Source organism: Orbicella franksi, chromosome 5, assembly GCF_964199315.1.
Source record: "Orbicella franksi chromosome 5, jaOrbFran1.1, whole genome shotgun sequence".
Classification (NCBI taxonomy): Eukaryota; Metazoa; Cnidaria; class Anthozoa; order Scleractinia; family Merulinidae; genus Orbicella; species Orbicella franksi.
The window spans coordinates 2,990,172-3,009,532 of NC_138149.1; the positions used below are offsets into that span (position 1 = coordinate 2,990,172).

At 38.8% G+C, this 19,361-nt stretch overlaps 1 protein-coding gene across 5 annotated transcripts; it reads left to right on the top strand.

Moving 5' to 3' along the window:
• Positions 1-301: 301 nt before the first annotated feature.
• Positions 302-19,037, top strand: LOC145486788 (proton-coupled zinc antiporter SLC30A8-like). 5 transcript variants are annotated; one of them, XM_081465503.1, is made up of 8 exons: positions 302-757; positions 2,229-2,375; positions 3,512-3,677; positions 5,018-5,165; positions 5,715-5,820; positions 6,722-6,856; positions 7,510-7,694; positions 12,602-12,656. In XM_081465503.1, the coding sequence occupies exons 1-7, from the start codon at positions 586-588 to the stop codon at positions 7,677-7,679; spliced, it is 1,044 nt and encodes a 347-aa protein (XP_081321629.1). In that variant the 5' UTR covers positions 302-585; the 3' UTR covers positions 7,680-7,694; positions 12,602-12,656. The 5 variants fall into 5 exon arrangements, with proteins under 5 accessions (XP_081321629.1, XP_081321627.1, XP_081321626.1 ...); XM_081465501.1 differs by lacking the exon at positions 12,602-12,656 and having other exon boundaries at positions 7,510-9,340; XM_081465500.1 differs by lacking the exons at positions 302-757; positions 2,229-2,375; positions 3,512-3,677; ... (1 more) ...; positions 5,715-5,820; positions 6,722-6,856 and adding exons at positions 13,356-13,450; positions 14,451-14,805; positions 15,957-16,077; positions 16,724-19,037 and having other exon boundaries at positions 7,647-7,694; positions 12,602-12,856.
• Positions 19,038-19,361: the final 324 nt, after the last annotated feature.

The following is a 19,361-nucleotide window of genomic DNA, read 5'->3' on the forward strand; positions in this document are numbered from 1 at the left end:
GTCAGTTATTAATAGAACGGCAGGATTCCTGTTTTAGAAGAATAAAACAAAAACAAATTGCAAATACGTGATAGAAACAAAATACGCAAGGTTATTGAAATGGACCGAATAGTCCTCACGAATAGGAAATGATATATTTTGTTACAAATCCTCGATTTTATTTTGCCTATAATAAGGCTTTATTTTCTTTAAATAACAGTAGTAATATAATGATAGTGTGGTTTCAAAGTTTTTCTCATCTTAAACAACCAATGATAAAAACCCGCTCGCGACCAAGGGATAAAGTTTATACAGTCAAGTCTTGTGGACGTTAAAATGGTAGAAAGACGTCTGACTAGGATATTTTGGAATATCACTTCGCTTTGTATGCAAATTTTGAATGGAAACAATTCAATTACTATATCAGGGACTTTTAAGCTTCGTTTACTTTTCATGTTGTTTGTTGATACATCTGTAGTTTCGGCAGCAAGCGTTGTCGAACCTGATTGGTCCACATTTTATCGCGTCCATTGCGTAGCGATCAGTCACTAGCAAAGATTACGTCCGATTAAGACAGTCAGCAAAATTTACCAGCCGCGGAATAAAATGCGGAGGAATATCATGGCGGGAAATCAATACTCGAAGCTTTCACAAGGTGACGAAGAAATTGCCTGCGAGTTTGTCAGACGAGAAAATCAAAGTCACGAAAATGATGCGAGAAGACGTTTGATCACGGCGTGTGTGTTTTGCACGGTTTTCATCATATGTGAAGTTATAGGTAAGTAACTCTTCCAGATATACGGTCCTAGCCGCTGTAATAACAAATAGTAAATGATGCGAGATATCTGCACTAAAAAACCTTTATTCTCTGTTTTATTTCTTACTGCAGAATTGAATACGTTTTTTTCGAAAGCAACGTTTTAATCAATTCATGCAGAAATACGTAACATTTTGAACAAGAAAAAGTTTTTATTCGCCAAAAACGAATATTCTGGTCAATATAAGGGGTTAATTATGCAGAATTTATTTGTCAAATTTAGAGTTCTTGGTTTGGCTCTTAATTCTACAAGTAAGGAATTATTTCCTAACATGCCATAAATTATATTTTTTTATTAGTATACTCAATCTCAACCCAGATGGACTGAACGAGTTGGGATTTGTATCGTTCATAAATATCTTAAAACTGACGGAGAGTTGAAATCCGTCGTAAGTTAAGCGGTTCACAAATTGTAATGATAACGACGTGTATCTCTTGACAACGGTCTCGCATTGATCATTTCATTCTCAAAACAAGAGCTCTACTTGTTATTTTTCTTTCATAAAAATTATTTATATTTAATGTTGAAAGTTTTCATTTATATTAACACTGAACTGGAATTTAAACCTCGATCTATACACATGCGGTTTCAATGCGGCATTCATAACATTGTTTGCTATGACAATTTAGTGATAAAAAGCCATTTAAACTTTGGGCCGGGTGTGTTCCTCTTGTTTAAAGTTCTAAATATGTTTTTATTTGCTTGCTTTCTCTTATAGTTCAGCTGGGTTAGTTTATTAAAAAGGTTTTTTGATCGGGATTTCAGTAGCCATGGAACTGAGGACTTTAGATGGCTTTTCTCTTTTGCATTTTAGTGGTTTCTACCAATGAAAAAATATAATTTAAATTACAATGGTTTCCTTGCCCTTTTGACCATTTTTTTTCGATTATTTAATTGAATATCGTTTTTTTAGCGGTTTCACAAACCGTTTCGTGTAATACGTGACCTGAGTCTCAAACGGTACAAATGGGAGAAAATCTCGGCCATCTTTAGAACAGACATTGGCTACTGTTTGTCTGTCACTGACTCGGCGATCTCACTAAAGGAAGAGCCACACTGGGATTGAGCCTTGAAATTCAAAAACTAAAACAAATACAAAAACAAATCGAAAATAAGTGACAAAACTTTAAGAGTGGCTTGTACGAAAATCTAGAGTTTTAAGGTAGCTACGTCTCAGTTTGCGTATCTTGAAAAATTTAGCCTAAAGTTTTCAAGTTCGTCGTTTGAAATATGTTCCTTTGTGGTTTATTATTATACCTTTGGTGTTTTTCACTAACTTAGTAAACTGCTACTTTCACGTTTCGTTCAATTTAAAGGTAATTTTGTAAGTGGCCAAAATAACTCAAAATACCGCGACTGAGCTCCTTTCATATCTGAACCTAAAGCCCGGGCAATAACAAACATATCAAACAGTGCCCTCGTTTCTTTCAGGTGGGTTTCTTGCCAACAGTCTCGCTGTAATGAATGACGCCCTGCACCATTTTTTTGATCTCAACTCACTTCTGATGAGCCTGGTTGCTTCATGGATTGCACGGTGGAAACCAAACGAAAAGAAAACATTCGGATATTACAGAGCTGGTAAAAAATATTTTTTTAACTCGTTATAAGGCATGTTAATTTTCAGCTCTAACTGACCTTCTTAAATATTCGCTTTGATATACTTATTTTCTCTTGATAATGGCGTCATCATGACTCCGAAACGTCGAGTATTACATCTTTCAGTAATTTTTTCCATGTCTTTGCTTTAGCAAATCTCTTTTGATCAAAAGTTATAAAACATATTTCTAACAACATAATATCTTCGCATACATTAAGGGTGCGTTCCTTTGGGGTGATGTGGATTAGGATCAGTGATCCAAGATCACTCAGATCATGGTTCATCAAAGGAACCGATGAATCCGTGGATTCATCGGTTCCTTTGATGCACCATGACCCGAGTGATCTTGAATCACTGATCCTGATCCACATCACCCCAAAGGAACGCACTCTAAGAGAAGATGAAGGTTGAGAGAGCATATGTCCCATGTAGGCCTTATTTCCAAGGTAATACGCCCTCAGTTATTTTAAGATCACTCGCGGCTTCTGAAATCCAGGAGGGTCTAAAAATAGCTGGTCGAGTGACTCGAATTTATTACTTACGTGGAAAGCCCTGCTTGTTCAACTAATTCATGGTAGGTAAGGTTAAGTCTGCATACGAGCCAAGTGGCCCACCAGGCCGGAGCTTATCCCGGTTTCTGTAGCATGAAGCGACTAGGAGTATTTCTACTCCCCCCTGGATGGGATGCTAGTCCATCGCAGGGTTACCCCCAACATTAAGTTCGCCGGTACCCAGAGGCACTGTGAGAGTAAACTGTCTTGCTCAAGAACACAACACAATGTCCCCGGCCAGGGTTCGAATCCGGACCGCTCGATCCGGAGACGAGCGCACTAACCATGAGGCCACCGCGCCTCTCACTAATTCATACTTTACTCAATACATCACTCACGTAGACAGCCCAAGCTGTTTCACACGCGCATTTTCATTTTCAACGAAACCTTCCACACAACACGCTTGGTAAAGTTATCGATGAGAGGACTGGATACCATGTCTAAAAATAGCTCGAGAGGGATTAACTCCCTTACTCTTTATCTCCTCTTGTAAAGTCACAGGTTGCATAACCCAAGAAATGGATTATGGATGTACTTACAGATTGCAACTGTTTTGTAATTGGCAGAAATCCTTGGTGCATGCGCTGTAATAGCGACGTTATGGCTGCTGACCGGTGTGCTCACGTATGAATCAATTCTTAGACTAACCTCAGGACAAAGCGGTCATCACGGTCACGTGAATTCTGACGCAATGATAGTGACGGCGGCGTTGGCTTTTTGTGCCAATATAACGTAAGTATGCAGATAAATGGAATGTTTCTTTCGATGTCTTTAATCATTTACGTCTTCCCTGAGGGATAAAAGGGCTACAGGGAGCTAAAACAAATCAGCTAATCCCATCTACTCAATAAACGGTTTACAAACCATGATGTTTATTCTGATTTTCAACATCGTCTGCAATCGCCAACTTTTTGCAAAACAGGCCCCAGACTCCATAACTGGCCAAAAACCCTTCTTTTGTTCACTTTAATTTATACGCCTCCTTTCGTCTTGATATTTCATTTTATATCTGCGAACGTAATTGACAAAAGAGAAATTAACTTAGTTTTCCTTTCCTGTTTATAATCCTTGGAAAATAAGTGCATGTTTGAGGTTTCTTTTTCAGCGCCACTGGAATGAGTTATTTGGCTAAAAACTTTGTTTTGAGGGTCGCTCTGTCGTTTGTCCTGTTACCGCTTACTCGGTACCTTATGAAGATTGTCCTTATTCTAGCTCTACCTGACTTAGAAAAACAGCTTTAAGCTATACAAGGACAGCTGCAGCGGCACTTGTCATAGGATAGTTTTGTTTCGCCGTGTAGCAAATAAAACTTAAAGAAAATTTGTTCAGCTATACCAGAGATACATCCATGTGTCAAGAAAACATGTCAAGAGAAACATGGCCGTAGTTCCTTTGCTGTCAAAACAAGGCTGTGTCCTCGTGCACTGGTAAACAAACGGTTCTTGTGTACCGGTCCACGAGAACAGAACCAACTCATGATTGGCCACTTCTTGTATGCGTTTCCTCCGTAAGAAAGCGAGCCTTTACATTGATGGATGAGGTTTGATAACAGGCGTTCAGTTAGAAGCGCTGCACACTGAGCCTCCCTCTCCTTCATTTCGCTCCGCCTTTTTTTCATGTTGCGCCCGACTAACTGAATGCTTGGAAGAAGCTAGAGGTTTTGAGCGTCAGACAACGCAGGCAGCGTTCACGCCATGTCGGGGAAATTTGAAAACGCAGCTTTATTTCTACGGTTATTCCTAGCGTCCACACAAATCCGCCACGAAAACAGAGCTTTTCGCAAACGCTCTTCAAACCGCTGAAGAATTTGAAAACGCCGGCTTTTCCTTTCAGTGTGGAAAAAAACACTTTGAAAACGAAGCTTTTCGAAAACGATGAGGTCACGATAGTCACGTGATTTCCTCACTGAGTTTTCCTCAAACACAAATGTGTAATGTGGGCGGAAAACATTTGATGCGTTTTGGAGTGAAAACGCCGTTTTCAGATCTCTCCGGCGTAGTTTGGACAGGGCCTCGGTTTGCACATGATGTATTTCGTTGAAAACATCTAATTGTCTTTTACTTTACTCGTAGAATTATTTGCTTGTTAAACGTTCATTCTCATCACGGAGATCACCATCATGAGACAAGCATGACAGTTAAGGCCGCCATTCTTCACACTGTTGGTGATGTTCTTCATAGTTTTGCTGTGCTTGTTGGTGCCATACTCATCAAAATCAATGTAAGTTGAGGTCAAATTGATAGAAATTTATTCAGTCTTAATTGTCAACTTGCTGTCAGAATCAAAAGATCTGTATGAACTTGCCAACAATCCCACGATTCGTACGAGATAACTGTGGCTAAGAGTGTGGTTGTGAATTTAGGAAAGACAACACTGTGATGCGGGTTCTGGCAGTCGGGGTCATACTAGTCGGGAGGCATGACAGGCAACTGTAGGCATGGGTTTCATCGGTTACCATGGTTACCTATAACGAGGTTAAACAAGATTTCGGTTGATTTTAGTGGCGAAAAGAATCTGGAATACAGTGAGAAATCAATAGATCGTTTATTTTATATCTGAGTCCCTTGGTTGATTTCTCATTCAAACACAGAGTCGCTCGTTTTCGAGGCAGACTGTGAACTTCATTGAAATAATTTACTGTAAACAGTGTTTGAATAGGACGTCAGTGTTGGTCTCTCAACCAATCAAATGACAAAACATTAAGTACTGAAAATCCATTTGCCATTCTGTTGTTGTTTTGTTACATAACCTGTCGATTTTCCTTTGCAGCCCTCGTGGGAAATCGCTGACCCCATTATTAGCCTTGTGGGCGCATGTGTGGTTCTCTTGTCCACTTACAGTGTTCTAAGAGACTCTATTAATATCTTACTAGAAGGTATTTTACATAAATTACGCTATTCTTTATTTGAATAATTAGAGAATTTTGCATTATAATTCGTAATAAACCCAACAATAAGTCTCTCAGATTCAATCCGAAGTAGAGGTGACGTTTAATTAAACGCTTATTTTTCTTAAACTTGTCGTAATTTAGTTGTTAGTCACTCAAAAATGATGAAATTTCATAACACAAATTTCTCCTCGGTCAAATGTCAGTTAGAAGTTTTTAACCTAATTGAAGGTCTTTGTAAAGTATACATTGTACTCTGTTGATCTTAGACAGTGCATTATGTGCTGTTCTTTTGAATTCTTATATTTTTAAGTTTGTGTTAATCGCACATGGTGCGCATAGACGGTAGCTCCATCAATAAGTAGAATAGATATCTATGTTACTGAACTCGCGTGAGGTCCCTATTGGAAAAATATTGGTCTTTTTGTTTGTTTGCAAGTTTTATGGACCCCGCCGCAGGCGAGGTGAATAAACTTGCACTGAAAGCAGAACGAGACCAATATTCCCCAATACGAACCGGACAAGCTAGTTCAATAAAGCATTTCTTATAATGGCTATCATGATTTTAAAATTTTGCTGATAAATTAATACATCAATCCTCAGTAAGCGCGCGCCAAAGTTAAGCATATATTTGCATATTTCAGGCCGCTATCGTGAAAGTTTAACTGAAAGTATCCTCCAGGCATAAAGGGAACTTTGTTTGTGCAATGTTTCGGAAAATCAATTTGCTGAAACTATTTCTAAGCGGTCCGTCTTAACGGTCCGTATTGCAAAATTTGGAGCGCTCTGGGAACCACTCTGAATTCTCCTTTTGTCGTGGACTAATTTGCCATACAATAATTTTGAATAATATCAAACTGTGTATTAATTTGTCCAACATTAATTTCAGGAGTGCCTTCAAGCATACGGCTAGCTGACGTAAGAAAAGATTTGACGAGTACTGATCACGTGTTAAGCGTTCATAATGTGCATGTCTGGTCTTTAACCGCTGGCAAAACAGTGCTGTCGGCTCATATGGTCATAGGTACGTTGATATGTGATGTTCATGTCCTTATATGTCCTTATATGATTGTTTTTCATGTGACTGCACGTTTTCTTTACTTTAACATTTAAGTCATATATCGTACACTGCCGCTTATAAGCCCTGAGCTTATACAACTTCGTAAGGGCTTTTAGACGGGCTTATAAACGGAGGGGCTTATATCCGAGGGGGCTTATAACCGGAATAAAGAAACCGTTTCGAAACGAACTATGGCTGCACATGTCAGTGTTGAACGAAATAGGTAGTTCACTTACTGGTAATTGAGCTTCTAAACATAATAAAAAGAATTCAAAACAAGGAAAGCTAGAGGGAGGCTTATATCCGGAGATATGTTTTGGTTTTCAAGAAGATGAGCCTGTAATCGGGGGAGGGGGGGGGGGGACTATAAGCGGCAGTTTACGGTAACCCTCTCAATGTTAATTTAAGAATTTGATGGCAAATCAATACAACTCCCCCATGCAGTTGATGATTTTCTAATTCTCCCCACATATGCTGACATCATGTAAGAAGAAATTATAATTTTGAACAAATCAGATTTTTGAGACTTATGAACTTGGTCACTCTAAGCTCTTTCCCTTTTATTACCGATAATAATTTAACCCAGTTTCTAAAAATACATCGTTTTGTTTCAACAGATCCTGGAACGGATGTTAACTCGTTGTTATCACTCGCAACTCAGAAGATGTGTGACAAATACCACTTCTATCACACGTGTTTACAGCTTGAAATTCGATCATCAGAACGCAGAACTAATTTTCACCAAAATAACTCAGCACAAATCCCTGATCTTAGCAACGACGATTAAGAATCCTTGATTACAGTGAGTACACCCCAACCGTAAAACACTTGATCTTTTTTTGTACATATTCTACGTGAGAATACGTACTGCCCTAACCCTTATAAGAGTATTTATAGCGCGTTTTTACACTGTAAAAACGCCAGTTTTGTACATCATACAAAGAGCTTTCATTTTATGGTCACTAACAAAATGTACCGAAACAAAAAACGTCAAGTGTGCGTGGTTGGAGTGTCTTAACTGTATTCAGAGTAGCTTTTATTGACAAATAATTTATAAGTGTATTTAGTTACAAGCCCACAATCACAGCTTTGGATTTCTACTGCAGCTAAGGTCCTGAGAAAAAAATATTGACGTCGCAAATATATGACAGAAAAAGATTGAGCAGATACACTGCACGTTTTAAAAACAACGAAACAGAATTTTCAAATCCTTTCTCATCCATAAACTTCGAAATTCTAAGTTATCCCGAGAGTGGGTCAATGAACTTACCTGCGATAAATGAAACAAAGAATGATTTTATTTAGTCAAAGTACCAACAAAGACATTAATAAAAGTTATTTTGCGTTTTTAACTGTGTAGTCTGTTTTTGTTTTATTTTGAAAAATGTTCATAGAAAAATGATTCTTGCAAAAAGTTGTCTGACAACACTTTCAACTGTCATCTGAGGAATAACGAATTTTAAAATGGTAACTGGGATCTGAGATATGCTTGATTTGTTAGCGGATATGAGAAATCGCCGGAAATTTTATCATAAGTGGCATTTTAGCATTCCCATCTAACTCTCTGACATTGTTTCGAAAACCTGTGAAATATACTGGGAGTAGTTTGTAGCATCTCGTCATGTTAAAGGTTATGGTACTGACCTGAACCCGCCCCTTCCATTGGCACGATTTCCGAAGCTAATCCAGAGTAGGGTGAACTTGAATTTAGGTTTATTACTTTTCAGTGAGCGTTCTGTTTATATTTTGTGTCCATCAAGTTTTCTGACATAAATCAATTCTCAAATCTAGCTGACAAACAGAATGAGTTATCACACTCTTGTACACGAGAAACTAACCGTCTGTCTAACTTTTATAATCCGCAAAGGAGCTTAGTCATGGTATTTGGGGTTACTTGTATTTTGGGCGGGTAAAACGTAACCTTTAAATTGAAGGAAACCTGAAAATAGTAGTTTACTAAGGTGGGAAAAACACCAAGAGATAATAATAAATCATAAAGGAACAAGGATGGTTAAGGATGGAGAAGATTAACAAGGATTACAGACCATGAACTTGAAACATTTAGGCTAAACTTTTCAAGATTCCGCGCAAACCATGATGTGGCTCCTTTAACAGGCTTCCAAACAACTGATCACAACTGGGCGCCACGGTTCTTCAGCTGTTCATTCTCAAACTGGGCGATACCAGGTTTTTGGCCATTTCCTTAAACATGTATGATCGTCAGTACAAAGGTTTGATTGGTTTCAGCGGGGTCTGGTACGCCACTGGAAGTATTTAGTAAACTTTTTTGTGATTGGATCAATGACTCATTTCATGAATTGCGCGTTTTTGCACAAATGATTAAGGCTGCAAACTGAAAAGAAACACTGTTTACTTTTCCACCTGAAGTTGAAATTACAAGTTCTGTCAAAAAGGAATCAAAAGCAAAATAGCTACATTTTGGGAAGCGTTTCTCGAAACTTTTCAGTTTAATAAAGGACATGAAAATTCAAGCTGACCTAATTGAAAAAAATCTTTCAAAGTCCTCGCATGCATGTAAATAAAGCAGCATAGATTAGTCATATACAGTTCGTTTGTTCAGCACAACATGCCCGTGTTCTTCTGTTTCTCAGACGGATTGTTTATTCAGAGAACAAAAGATTGAAGAGTCACGCTCAATTGAGCTTCAGCAAATATGAATAATACAACAGTGAAATTATTCTAACGGTAGCAAAAAACTGGCGGTTTTTTTTCTGTTGTATTTATATTATCACAGACCGCGCTCAACTGATGGACCAAAGAGATGTAGTGATTTACAGAGGCCTTGGAAACGGCTTGCTTCCAGGCTCGCCATGAATATGGCAAAGCTTGGAAGCTAGTTTAACTGTAAGGTGGGATTTTAACAGAAACTTGAGTGAGCGCGTTTCCGTAATATCGCGTATTGAGGTCGAATCATTTGGTCAGCCAGCTAATAACCGAAACGCGTAAGGTGACTTGGAAGGTTAAATACCGATTTAAATTGCACCAGGTAAGTTGCTATCTGTTTGTTTGGAAGTTTGGTAGTTGTTTTACATCGACTAGTCTCTCAACGTGAACAAGTTTAAAATTTTAACGGTAAAATCCGAGTCTCGAAAGCAGCACTTAAATTTGAATATTAATTTATAAGCTTTTCTGCCGAAAATAGAAGTACCTTCTAATAAAGTAATATTAGGATGTATTTTTAATTTTTAGAATGATACTTCGACGATTTATTAGTTTAAGACTTATTAAGCTGCTGTAAGCAACAGAGACTGCGGAACTATTTCAAAAGAATGTTGATTCTATAATTATAGTCTAAAAATGCACTAGAGGTCTTCTGTAGTTCATGTGAAATAGCGTACTTCCTTTTATTTGGATGTTATTATCAGATAGTCCGGGCTTATTTTGATTTCTTACTTCTTTCGAATATTGCTAGTTCGTCAGCCACGAAATTACTGAAGTAACAGAAAAAAAAAAATACATCCTTTGATTAATAAGGACTACTAAAATGGTTCGTGTTTTGGCGCCAGCTCAGGGGCAATCTGCACAAACACGGCAAATAGATCGAATTCACTGTCACCATTAAAAGAAAATTTATTGCTAAGTTTATTCCGTACTGGATTTCAAAACTATTTGGTTATACTGATTTGTGCCTAATTAGTATGTTAATAATGATGTCACGCAACGATTACCAATTATAAATTTGGCGGCAACTGTGTGCATTGAAGTGTCAATCGCATTACTAGCAATCCAGGCAGAGTTTTCGATTTCGTTCTGTCCTTCTCCTTGATTTTTAAATACTCTTTTTAATAAACTTCATTTGTGTCGAACCAGAACTGTTCTGTTTCATTCAGGTGATTCAGTACTCAGGGTATACCTTTCTATGCTAATATAATTATTTCCCTCATTAATAACAATTACTCGAGCGTAGTAAAATCAAGTGCAGTTAATCCGGAACTGTGTAGTCTTTTACTCTTAGCGCCTTTGTTAAGTGCTAGATCTTTCTCTGTACGATTCTTCTTCTCTAGTATCGAGGATATTTTCTGACGAAGTTGTGGACTTGTAACAATGAAAAGGACTAATCATAATGACTGCTGTTTAGCTCGTACACAGAAGTTTTTTTGCGCCAAATTCACTCAACTGAGACTGTAATTAACTCCCCTATTCCAAAGAATAAAGTTCAACCAAAACTTTAAGGTGCAGATAAAAATAATTTTTGTTGCTATGATCGGTCTAGAGACTCTAGCAAGACAAACTGGATCATATTTCGAGTTTGAAGTGAGGAACACTGATTTCTCGGTTGCCGGTTGTGAAGTTTGCGTCATCTCTAGTTTCCGTAAGAAAGATTAACAGCTGAATTTTACAATGTAATTAAGTGTCGATTTAGATCTGCTTAATTAATTCTCTACCTTTACTTTCTAATATTTTAACTCCCGAGTTATAAAGAGATTTATCCCGAGGGGGAACTTCGGACGGGGTTGTTCGTCGTACCTTTTAGGGATCAAAAGGGCAATTTTGGTACCTCTTGGGGTGTTCATGCTCAAAAGGTCCACAGTGGGAGCTTTCTCGATACTTTTTAGGGTATAGCGCCAAATAAAATATGCCAGGAGATAATGGTACCTCTTGGCGGTGAAAAACATTTCAAGCCACGTTCACAACACCGAATCTTGGTACGTCTTAGGAGTTCTTTTCAAAATTTCCGACCAGCAACCCGTCTTATTTTATATCAATCTTTTATATATAAATCGTCTATTTTTTATAAATCTCTCACCGGGAGATTTATGCGATAATCGATTTAAGTTTAAGTCAGTTATTTCGGGCGCGAAGTTAACAGAACAAAGAAAAGATAAATGAATTCGGAATATAATTACACATGCATTCATTGGCCGATTCATTCTTATGTTTGTATTAATACCAGTGAGTACAACTTTAAAATTTAGCACTGAAACTTGACAGAGATAGCCAGAGAGCGGGTTAAAAGGAGAGTTAAGACGAAAATGTAACTTACATCTTATGCATCTTCTCCGCCTTGCAATTGATTGTTTTTCTTTCTTCATTTTTCTTTGCTTTTTCTGTTTCTTGCTGGAATGAATATCCCTGTGATGTTATTTTAAGCTCGGAGGATGTAATGTTCATAACGTCACAAGCGTTAGGCCGCGAGTCCCCTCCTTGATAGCTTAGGTTTTCTGTCTCTTTTGCGCTTTGTTTATAATCCTTTCTTGACTTTCCTTGAGTCTGGTAGAAAGGGGGCTGAAATGGAAAGAGGTGGGGCGGGGGGGGGGGGACACTCCTATATATAAGCTTTCTGGTATGTCCCGCTGTGAAGGGTATCGTTTTCGGGCAATTTAGTCTGGGATAGGGTATGGAGGTCAGACAGTTTTGTTCAAGAATAGGGTATAATTTAGCGGAGACGTGGCCACTGTATAAATAATTTAGTCTAGAACAGCGTCCTTTACCCGGGGGTCTATAATAGAAATTGAAACCCAAAGTGACTTTTTAAGATATTGGTTTAGTTAACGTATGTTAGACTACGATAGTGATAAATTTCTTGTTGGAAAACAGCTAGTCTGAGCTAGGTTAAGGGTTTTTGGTGCCTAGTCTAGAATAGTGCGGCAAAATCAAGCTGATTTTAGTGTCCCAGCGGCACACCCCTGCCCAATTATGTACAGAGTTCTCCCGGGGGCTGAAACTCACTTGATTCGTTCCTCTCAGGGAGATTCAAACCACGTGATCATGTTAGGAGTGGATGCGATTCTTATTATCATAGTCAGCCTGGTGCTTTCGTTGGTGATCGTTTTATACATTGCCCTGGTATTGAAGTTCGTAATGAGGAAGGCGAAGGAGAAGAGCGTTCCTAATGACCCACACACCTCTTTTATCGAGTGCATGTCTGGGTGGCATCCCTTTAGAGTGGCAAATACCAAATGTGTACCTATACAGCCCAGGACGTATGATGAACTTAAAAAGGTAACAGCTATAAGTATTTTTTGATGAGTGCGCGGCTAGGATCTGCTAACAAATATCTTGCGAAGGGAGAGATCTGGGAGCGAGGTTAGCTGCAGTTACTTGATCATTCTTTCTTAATTTATTTACCCTCTTTTATTAAATTCAAGACAAGTTTTCAAAGGATACTTGGACGAAATTCGCTCACGAAAGGATGTGGGGAATCGTAATCAATGAGGGTTTTTATATAAACCACTAATCACATAGAAAGATCATGAACTGATTATATTTCACGGATAGTCTTCAACTTGCGATTGAAGTTTTTGTCTTGATCAAACATCAAATTCTCAGAACTAACGTGAAAAGAAATGCGTGAAAATGAGTAAGGAGAATCGATATTGTGAAGGTGACTTTCATTGAAGGCGTATTTGTAACAACCCCTTGCACGTCTTTATGTCAAGAGCTGGGGTCCTGTTAATTTATGTCAATAATGTGGATTGATGAGTATGAAGATTCTTTGCAGAGCGAGGAGAAGTTAACGGAGACAGGATCTATGACCAACTCACCTGAAAAAACCGCCGGCAAGATCAAACTCTCGTTGCAATACGACTCCATGAGGTAATAGGGTTCAAGACACCTACAGAGCACTTCTTCTCAGCTACATAAAAACGGTTTATTTGTCTTGATGGCCTAGTCAGCAGTCAAAACGGACATTAATAGAAATGTATGGGGAAATATTTTGACCTTGGAAAACAGACTCAGGCTTTAACGACTTGATATGGCACGAATCAAAGCCTGATTATTTTACAAATAATTTCATTTCTTATTGGTAGCAAAACTGTAGTTTGTACAGTCAAACTTCTATTAAGCGGCCCTCTGTTAAGCGGTCACCCTCTATTAAGAGATCACCATTCAAATTCCCGAAATTCGCTTCACGTATTTACATCTCGATGCGGCACTGTTTGGACTTCCCGATTGGCTAATTTTACTGTAATTCCCCTCTGTTGAACGGTCAACTTGTTACATTCGGTGGTCAAATGGAGCGCAGTTTTATGGTCACGAAGAACTCTCATTGGCTCTGAACAAAGTCAGTGACTTGCTTCACCAAATTATGCAACCCTAAATCACAGACGACCACAAGTGATTTTTTCACTTCATGTTAAGTGAGATGCCGAAACTGCTAATGATCCGCTTTAAGGCAAAGACGCTCGACGCTTGCCCTACGAACGAAATTACTATAAAATCTGTTGACTAGTGCGCGGACTCCTTAGATATACTTAGCGTTACAGTTGTTAGCACAATAAATGTAGAGTGCGCGCTTACTTTTGTTTTCTTGTTCAATTTTTTGCTCTATAATGCGCCGCTAAATTTTGATCACCTCTTTTAAAAAGTCAGCCTCTATTGAACGGTCATCTGGATATTTCCGAAGGGTGACCGCTAATAGAGATTTGACTGTAATTGTAAATTGCAATTGTTTACCGTTCAAAGTTTCTCAGGTCCTCCAATTTGCTAGCGCTTGTCGCGATTTTTGCTCTCGCTCTACGGGATTTATGCCTAAAACGATAAATAAACCAAAAGCAGTGAATAACGTCCTTTTTATCTTTTTATTCATTCCCAGGTCTACTCTGATGGCCACCATACACAAGGTTGAATTACAAGAAATTCCATCCTCAAAGGCTGATGACGAAAACTATTACGTCACTCTCAAAATCCTGCCACAAAATCACCGCTCATTCCAGACCAAAGCCGTCAAAAAAAGCAAAAGCCTCGAGTTCAAGGAGCGGTTTGAATTTCGAGTGGCGTACGAAAAGCTTCACGCGCAGAGTTTGAAGGTGACACTATGTAGTTTCGATCGCTTCTCACAACACGAGCCTCTTGGTGACCACACAGTGCATCTCGCTGATCTAGAGGCGCGCGGGCTCAGCCTTTCAAGGGAGATATTGCTGTTTCGTGATATACAAACGGTTCAAAAGGTAATGAACACCGCCGTATCATAGATAACCCTAACAACAAATTTAAACCTACTACAGCCGCCGAACATTTCCTGTCCTCTCCTAACCACACTGCTAACGACATGCAGTTAATCCCCATCGAAAAAATCTTTTCGAACCGAGACTCTATCCGTAAGGTCAGGGAAGCTTTTTTAATTCAAAAAGGCAGAACAATTGATCCTGATGGTCTGAACATCCGCGAAGAAACATATTAATTGTTTCCATTTGTTTTCTTTTATTATGTTATTTTATTTTACCGTATGCTTATCCTTAATTTACACTATCAATTACTTTTACGTATTTCCGGTATTACGTAAATATCGGCTACATAAAAACACGTCCCAATGTAAAATTTTCATTGTACCTGAAGAAGGCTGGTTTGGCCAGCCGAAATATAGTACACCTTCAAAAAAATCATCCTACGTTGTGTCGGTTTTTGCTTTTGTATTCTTCAAAAGGTAAGGCCGCTGGAAAGTCCATGATTGGTTGGTTGGGCAGTCTGTCCACAGACGTTTTTTTGTTTTGCGATTTTTCGTCGAGCGTGCGCGGAGCGCGAGAGCGTCTTTGTCTAACCCCACCCCTTGCGTTTTGGCTCGTTTATTTCTCACGCGCCGGGTTAATGTTTTGCTAAGCTCGACGAACTCGACGAACTCAAGACAAAATATAGCAGTCAAGTCATTCGACTTACTCCAGAAGTATTGAGTACCTGGAATAAAACGAATATCTTCTCCTTCTCTTACATTGTGCTAAAGAATCATTCACGATTCCCTGATGTAAACGGTCCCAGATCAGCTGGTATAGGGAGCCAGGCATTCAAGGGAGACATCCTAGGATTGAGGGACTCCCAGGGGGGGGGGGGAATGCATGTTTCCTTGATCCCTTGAAAGATTCTCATGTTCTCCCCTGTTCCCTAAAATCGTTTCGCCAAAGTTTCCGTGGTTAGTAGAGATATTCCTTGTTCCTTTAAATTAATCCCAAAAATATCTCTTGTTGTCTTGAAATAAATGGTAATGTTCCCTTTCCCTCCCACCCACCCCCCCCCCCCCCCCTGGGAGGCTCTCAGGATTTGTAGACTACAATAGTCATAACGGGCACCTGTCCGATGTAATTCTATCTTCTATTTTCTATTTTAGGCAACGGGTGTTCTTGGGGAGTTAATGATTTCCCTGGGATATCTTAGACTCACCGAGCGATTAACAATTGTGGTAATCAGAGCAAGAAGCCTCGCCGGAAGAGAGGACCAAATAGACCCAGGCAAGTAACGATCTGTTAGAGCAGTGATCGAGATCTAGCTTCTCTATAAACTGTCCAGGAGACAGGTGACGATAATAAAGAAATTATCAACCATGGAATATCAGCTTTATCTGCCTCCAAATTCTCAGAAGTAACACTGCCGGAAAGAAATGTATGGTGATCGGTTAGGAAGATTATTGTTTTAAGATTTGGGCTTTGTTGAACTAGTCGGTAAAGTTAATGAGGGGTTTGCTGTCTGCATCACGAATTCATTTAGCCCTGATAAAACACGTAAAGCCAACATTCCAGCCCAGTGGCCCATCGAACTGCCGCTTATATCTGGTGTTCGTAGCATGAAGCGACTAGAAGTGTTTCTACTCCCTCCCCCCCGCCACCCTGGATGAGATTTTAGTCTATCATAGCGTTACCCCGGCATTAAACTCGTTAATACCCCGATATTTTAAAACCAGAGTCTTGCCAAAAAAACACAACACAATAATCCCAGCCCAGGCCACTCGATTCGAAATCTAACACACTAACCACTATGCCACCACGCCTCCCAAAGCCATTCTGAAGTATAAAAGGGGCAATTTTTCTATTACATGTGTTACGTAAAACGGAGATAACACGAACATTTTGATGTGAGATTTTGTTACCTCTTTTACAGCTGTTTATGTGGAAGTCTCTTTGATACACGAAGGAGGAATACTCAAGCAAAAGAAAACAAATATCAAAGAGCCTAACAGGAATCCAGTGTTCAACGAAACGCTCACATTTCACATCCCAGTCGGGATCTTGCATCAAACAAGTTTCATGTTGTGCGTGAAGAGCCCAGTTCTAAAGGGGACTGAGGACAAGTTACTTGGGAGAGTCTTTCTTGGACCAGCAACTACCGGGAGTCAGTTTGATCACTGGAACGAGATGAGAATTAACAGCAAGCCAATAGCCCGCTGGCATAAGCTGCTCGATTGACAGCTTTAATGTTTCAAATAGGTTTTCCTAATGAATGAACATCAAGAGATTGATGCTGTTTATGCTTAAAAGACCATAGTCAGCCACACCTCCGTGTTTTTGTTTACATGCCAGAGTTTGGCTATTATATTTCATTCGGAGCATTTTGAAACGAAGGAAATCACTGTCATTGGAAACTACTAAGCTAGTTAAACATACTTTCAGGAACACAACTTACAGTAAAGCGATAAGATGTCGCTTCACCAAGCAATATCAATAATTTCGATGGCATCGAAAATGGTGGAGGCTAACTAGAGTCGTTTAAGATTGCTACAGCGACACATGCTTGATAAGTAATATGTTTATTGAATTTCTTTTATCAAGTTTCTTCTTCTGTGGACAAGTTATATTTCTTTCCTTTACCAACCCATGTTTCAAAAGAACACCTCAGCATATAGGGTACATATATATATCTTCAAATTTTGTTCTGTTGGATTTGCATGGCGTGTAATTAGAAAGTTGCTCTACTTTCCACAGAATCCCCATATTCATTAAGGTTGTTAAGGGCAAATACCATCAGCTGGGAATTATACACATTTTATCAGATGAGAATTGATCGATTTCTTCAGAAATTGTCAAATAGTTTGTACCTGGGAGCTCAGTGAATTTCAAGAGAACCCTGTTGTTGTAAGCAGGCTTAAAAAAGTGAGTGAAGGAATACAAATCGTGTTTTCACTTCATATTCACTTTCAAACAAGGACGTTAGAGACAGTTAACCTTTCTCAGTTTTCTTCCGTTTTACGCAGTGTATAATGTCTGAGGAACAAAACAATGTTATGGGCTACCGTGGCAAAAATTTAATACATCGCAGGACTGAAGCTAAATCCAAAATTCAAATTTGGAGCGAGGCCTCCTGAAAACTGTCATTTGCTATATTCTTGAGTGTTTTAGCAAACTGGATGAGGCGGAAAACTGGAGCAAAAGCACATTTACGGCAACAATCTCAAGACATATTACATACTAGACATCAATGGTTTTGTGTCCAGTTAAATCAGGGTTTTGTAAAAAGCAAGTATAGCGTTTGATTCTGCTTGAAGTGTTGCATCGATGCAAATTTTTGGATAACCGGATATTAAAAAAAATCCGAGGCAAGTAAAAAAGAATTGAAATTGAAAAGTTGCTGTTAGGTTTTTTAATTTTAGTTTTAGATTGAAGAGCTTAGTCTATTTTATTCCTGATCAACATTTCTTCAATACCAACCGATGTATTTTGAATTCCGTTCTTAAAAACGTTGAATGGGAGAAACGGATAAGAGTTATAACCCTGCATTTTTTTAAATTTCTACAACATTTCAAGAATAAAATTTTGAAAGAAATATGTCTATCTTATCCTAGGGGAGTGTTTATGTAACGTTGAGGCGCCTGGAAATGTGGTCAAACTCTGTCTCGAGTGTTTAATATATCTTCTCAATGGAAACAAGAACGCCGGAAGGAGAAAAAACAAACGGAAAAACAAAATTGTAAAAATCTATGCTAACTTACTACGGCAAGATGACTTTCATTGTATCTTACTTTTGAAGTATTTCACAACTGCTCCATCACTTTGGTCATCCAGAATAGCTTTACCTACGAGTGGAAGAAGATTTATGTACGTCTCCCCTAGATGCAACAAAAAAGAGAAAGGTTTAGTGAGAAAGGGAACTGTTCAAGAGGCCACGGCAGAGGGATGCAATTTTCTGAAAACCTCTAACTACCCAAAAAGCGGTATAAAGAATTTTCCTTTCCGCCTTCGTCCTATTGGTTGACAATGTGCTATTCAGTACAGTAATGTTACCTTATTTTTCTTCGAAAAGGCTTATTTCCTTGACCCCTTTGACATTCTTAAACAACACACTTTATTTACTCCATTTAGTAATTTATATATATACATTTATTTCAAATGATTTTTTGAAAAATTAAAGGTTTACCAGCTCCCTTTCATAACTAAAAAGCTCAGCTAATCAATGTTCAAGCCGATTTCATTAAAAAAAAAAAAAAAACACTCTCTAGTGTGTGTCGATCAGCTTCAGTGTAAGGTGTCATTTTTCAGAACTTCTGGGCACTGATGTATTCTCATGATCACTAGCTAAAGCCTCTTCCAGGCGTTCAGTTAGTTGAGGCGCGCAGCGCGAAAGATGGCGCACCCCTTTTTTTCGCGCTGCGGCCTTTCCAGATATAGAAACAAAAACATGCCAATTCCCAATGTTTTGATTTTACATAATACACGTCACATCATCCCACAGTAATCGTAATCTGACACAGACGCACCATTCTCGTATTTCACTCGTTTACAGGACGACGGCAATCTTAAAAGTA

What these genes read in the sequence shown, in the direction of transcription:
- LOC145486788 (XM_081465498.1), top strand. Translation starts at nt 12,551, where the DNA reads ATGTACAGAGTTCTCCCGGGGGCTGAAACTCACTTGATTCGTTCCTCT. An exon ending in ATATACAAACGGTTCAAAAG is followed by an intron (nt 14,806 to 15,956) that starts GTAATGAACACC and finishes TTTCTATTTTAG; the next exon opens with GCAACGGGTGTTCTTGGGGA. An exon ending in AGAGGACCAAATAGACCCAG is followed by an intron (nt 16,078 to 16,723) that starts GCAAGTAACGAT and finishes CCTCTTTTACAG; the next exon opens with CTGTTTATGTGGAAGTCTCT.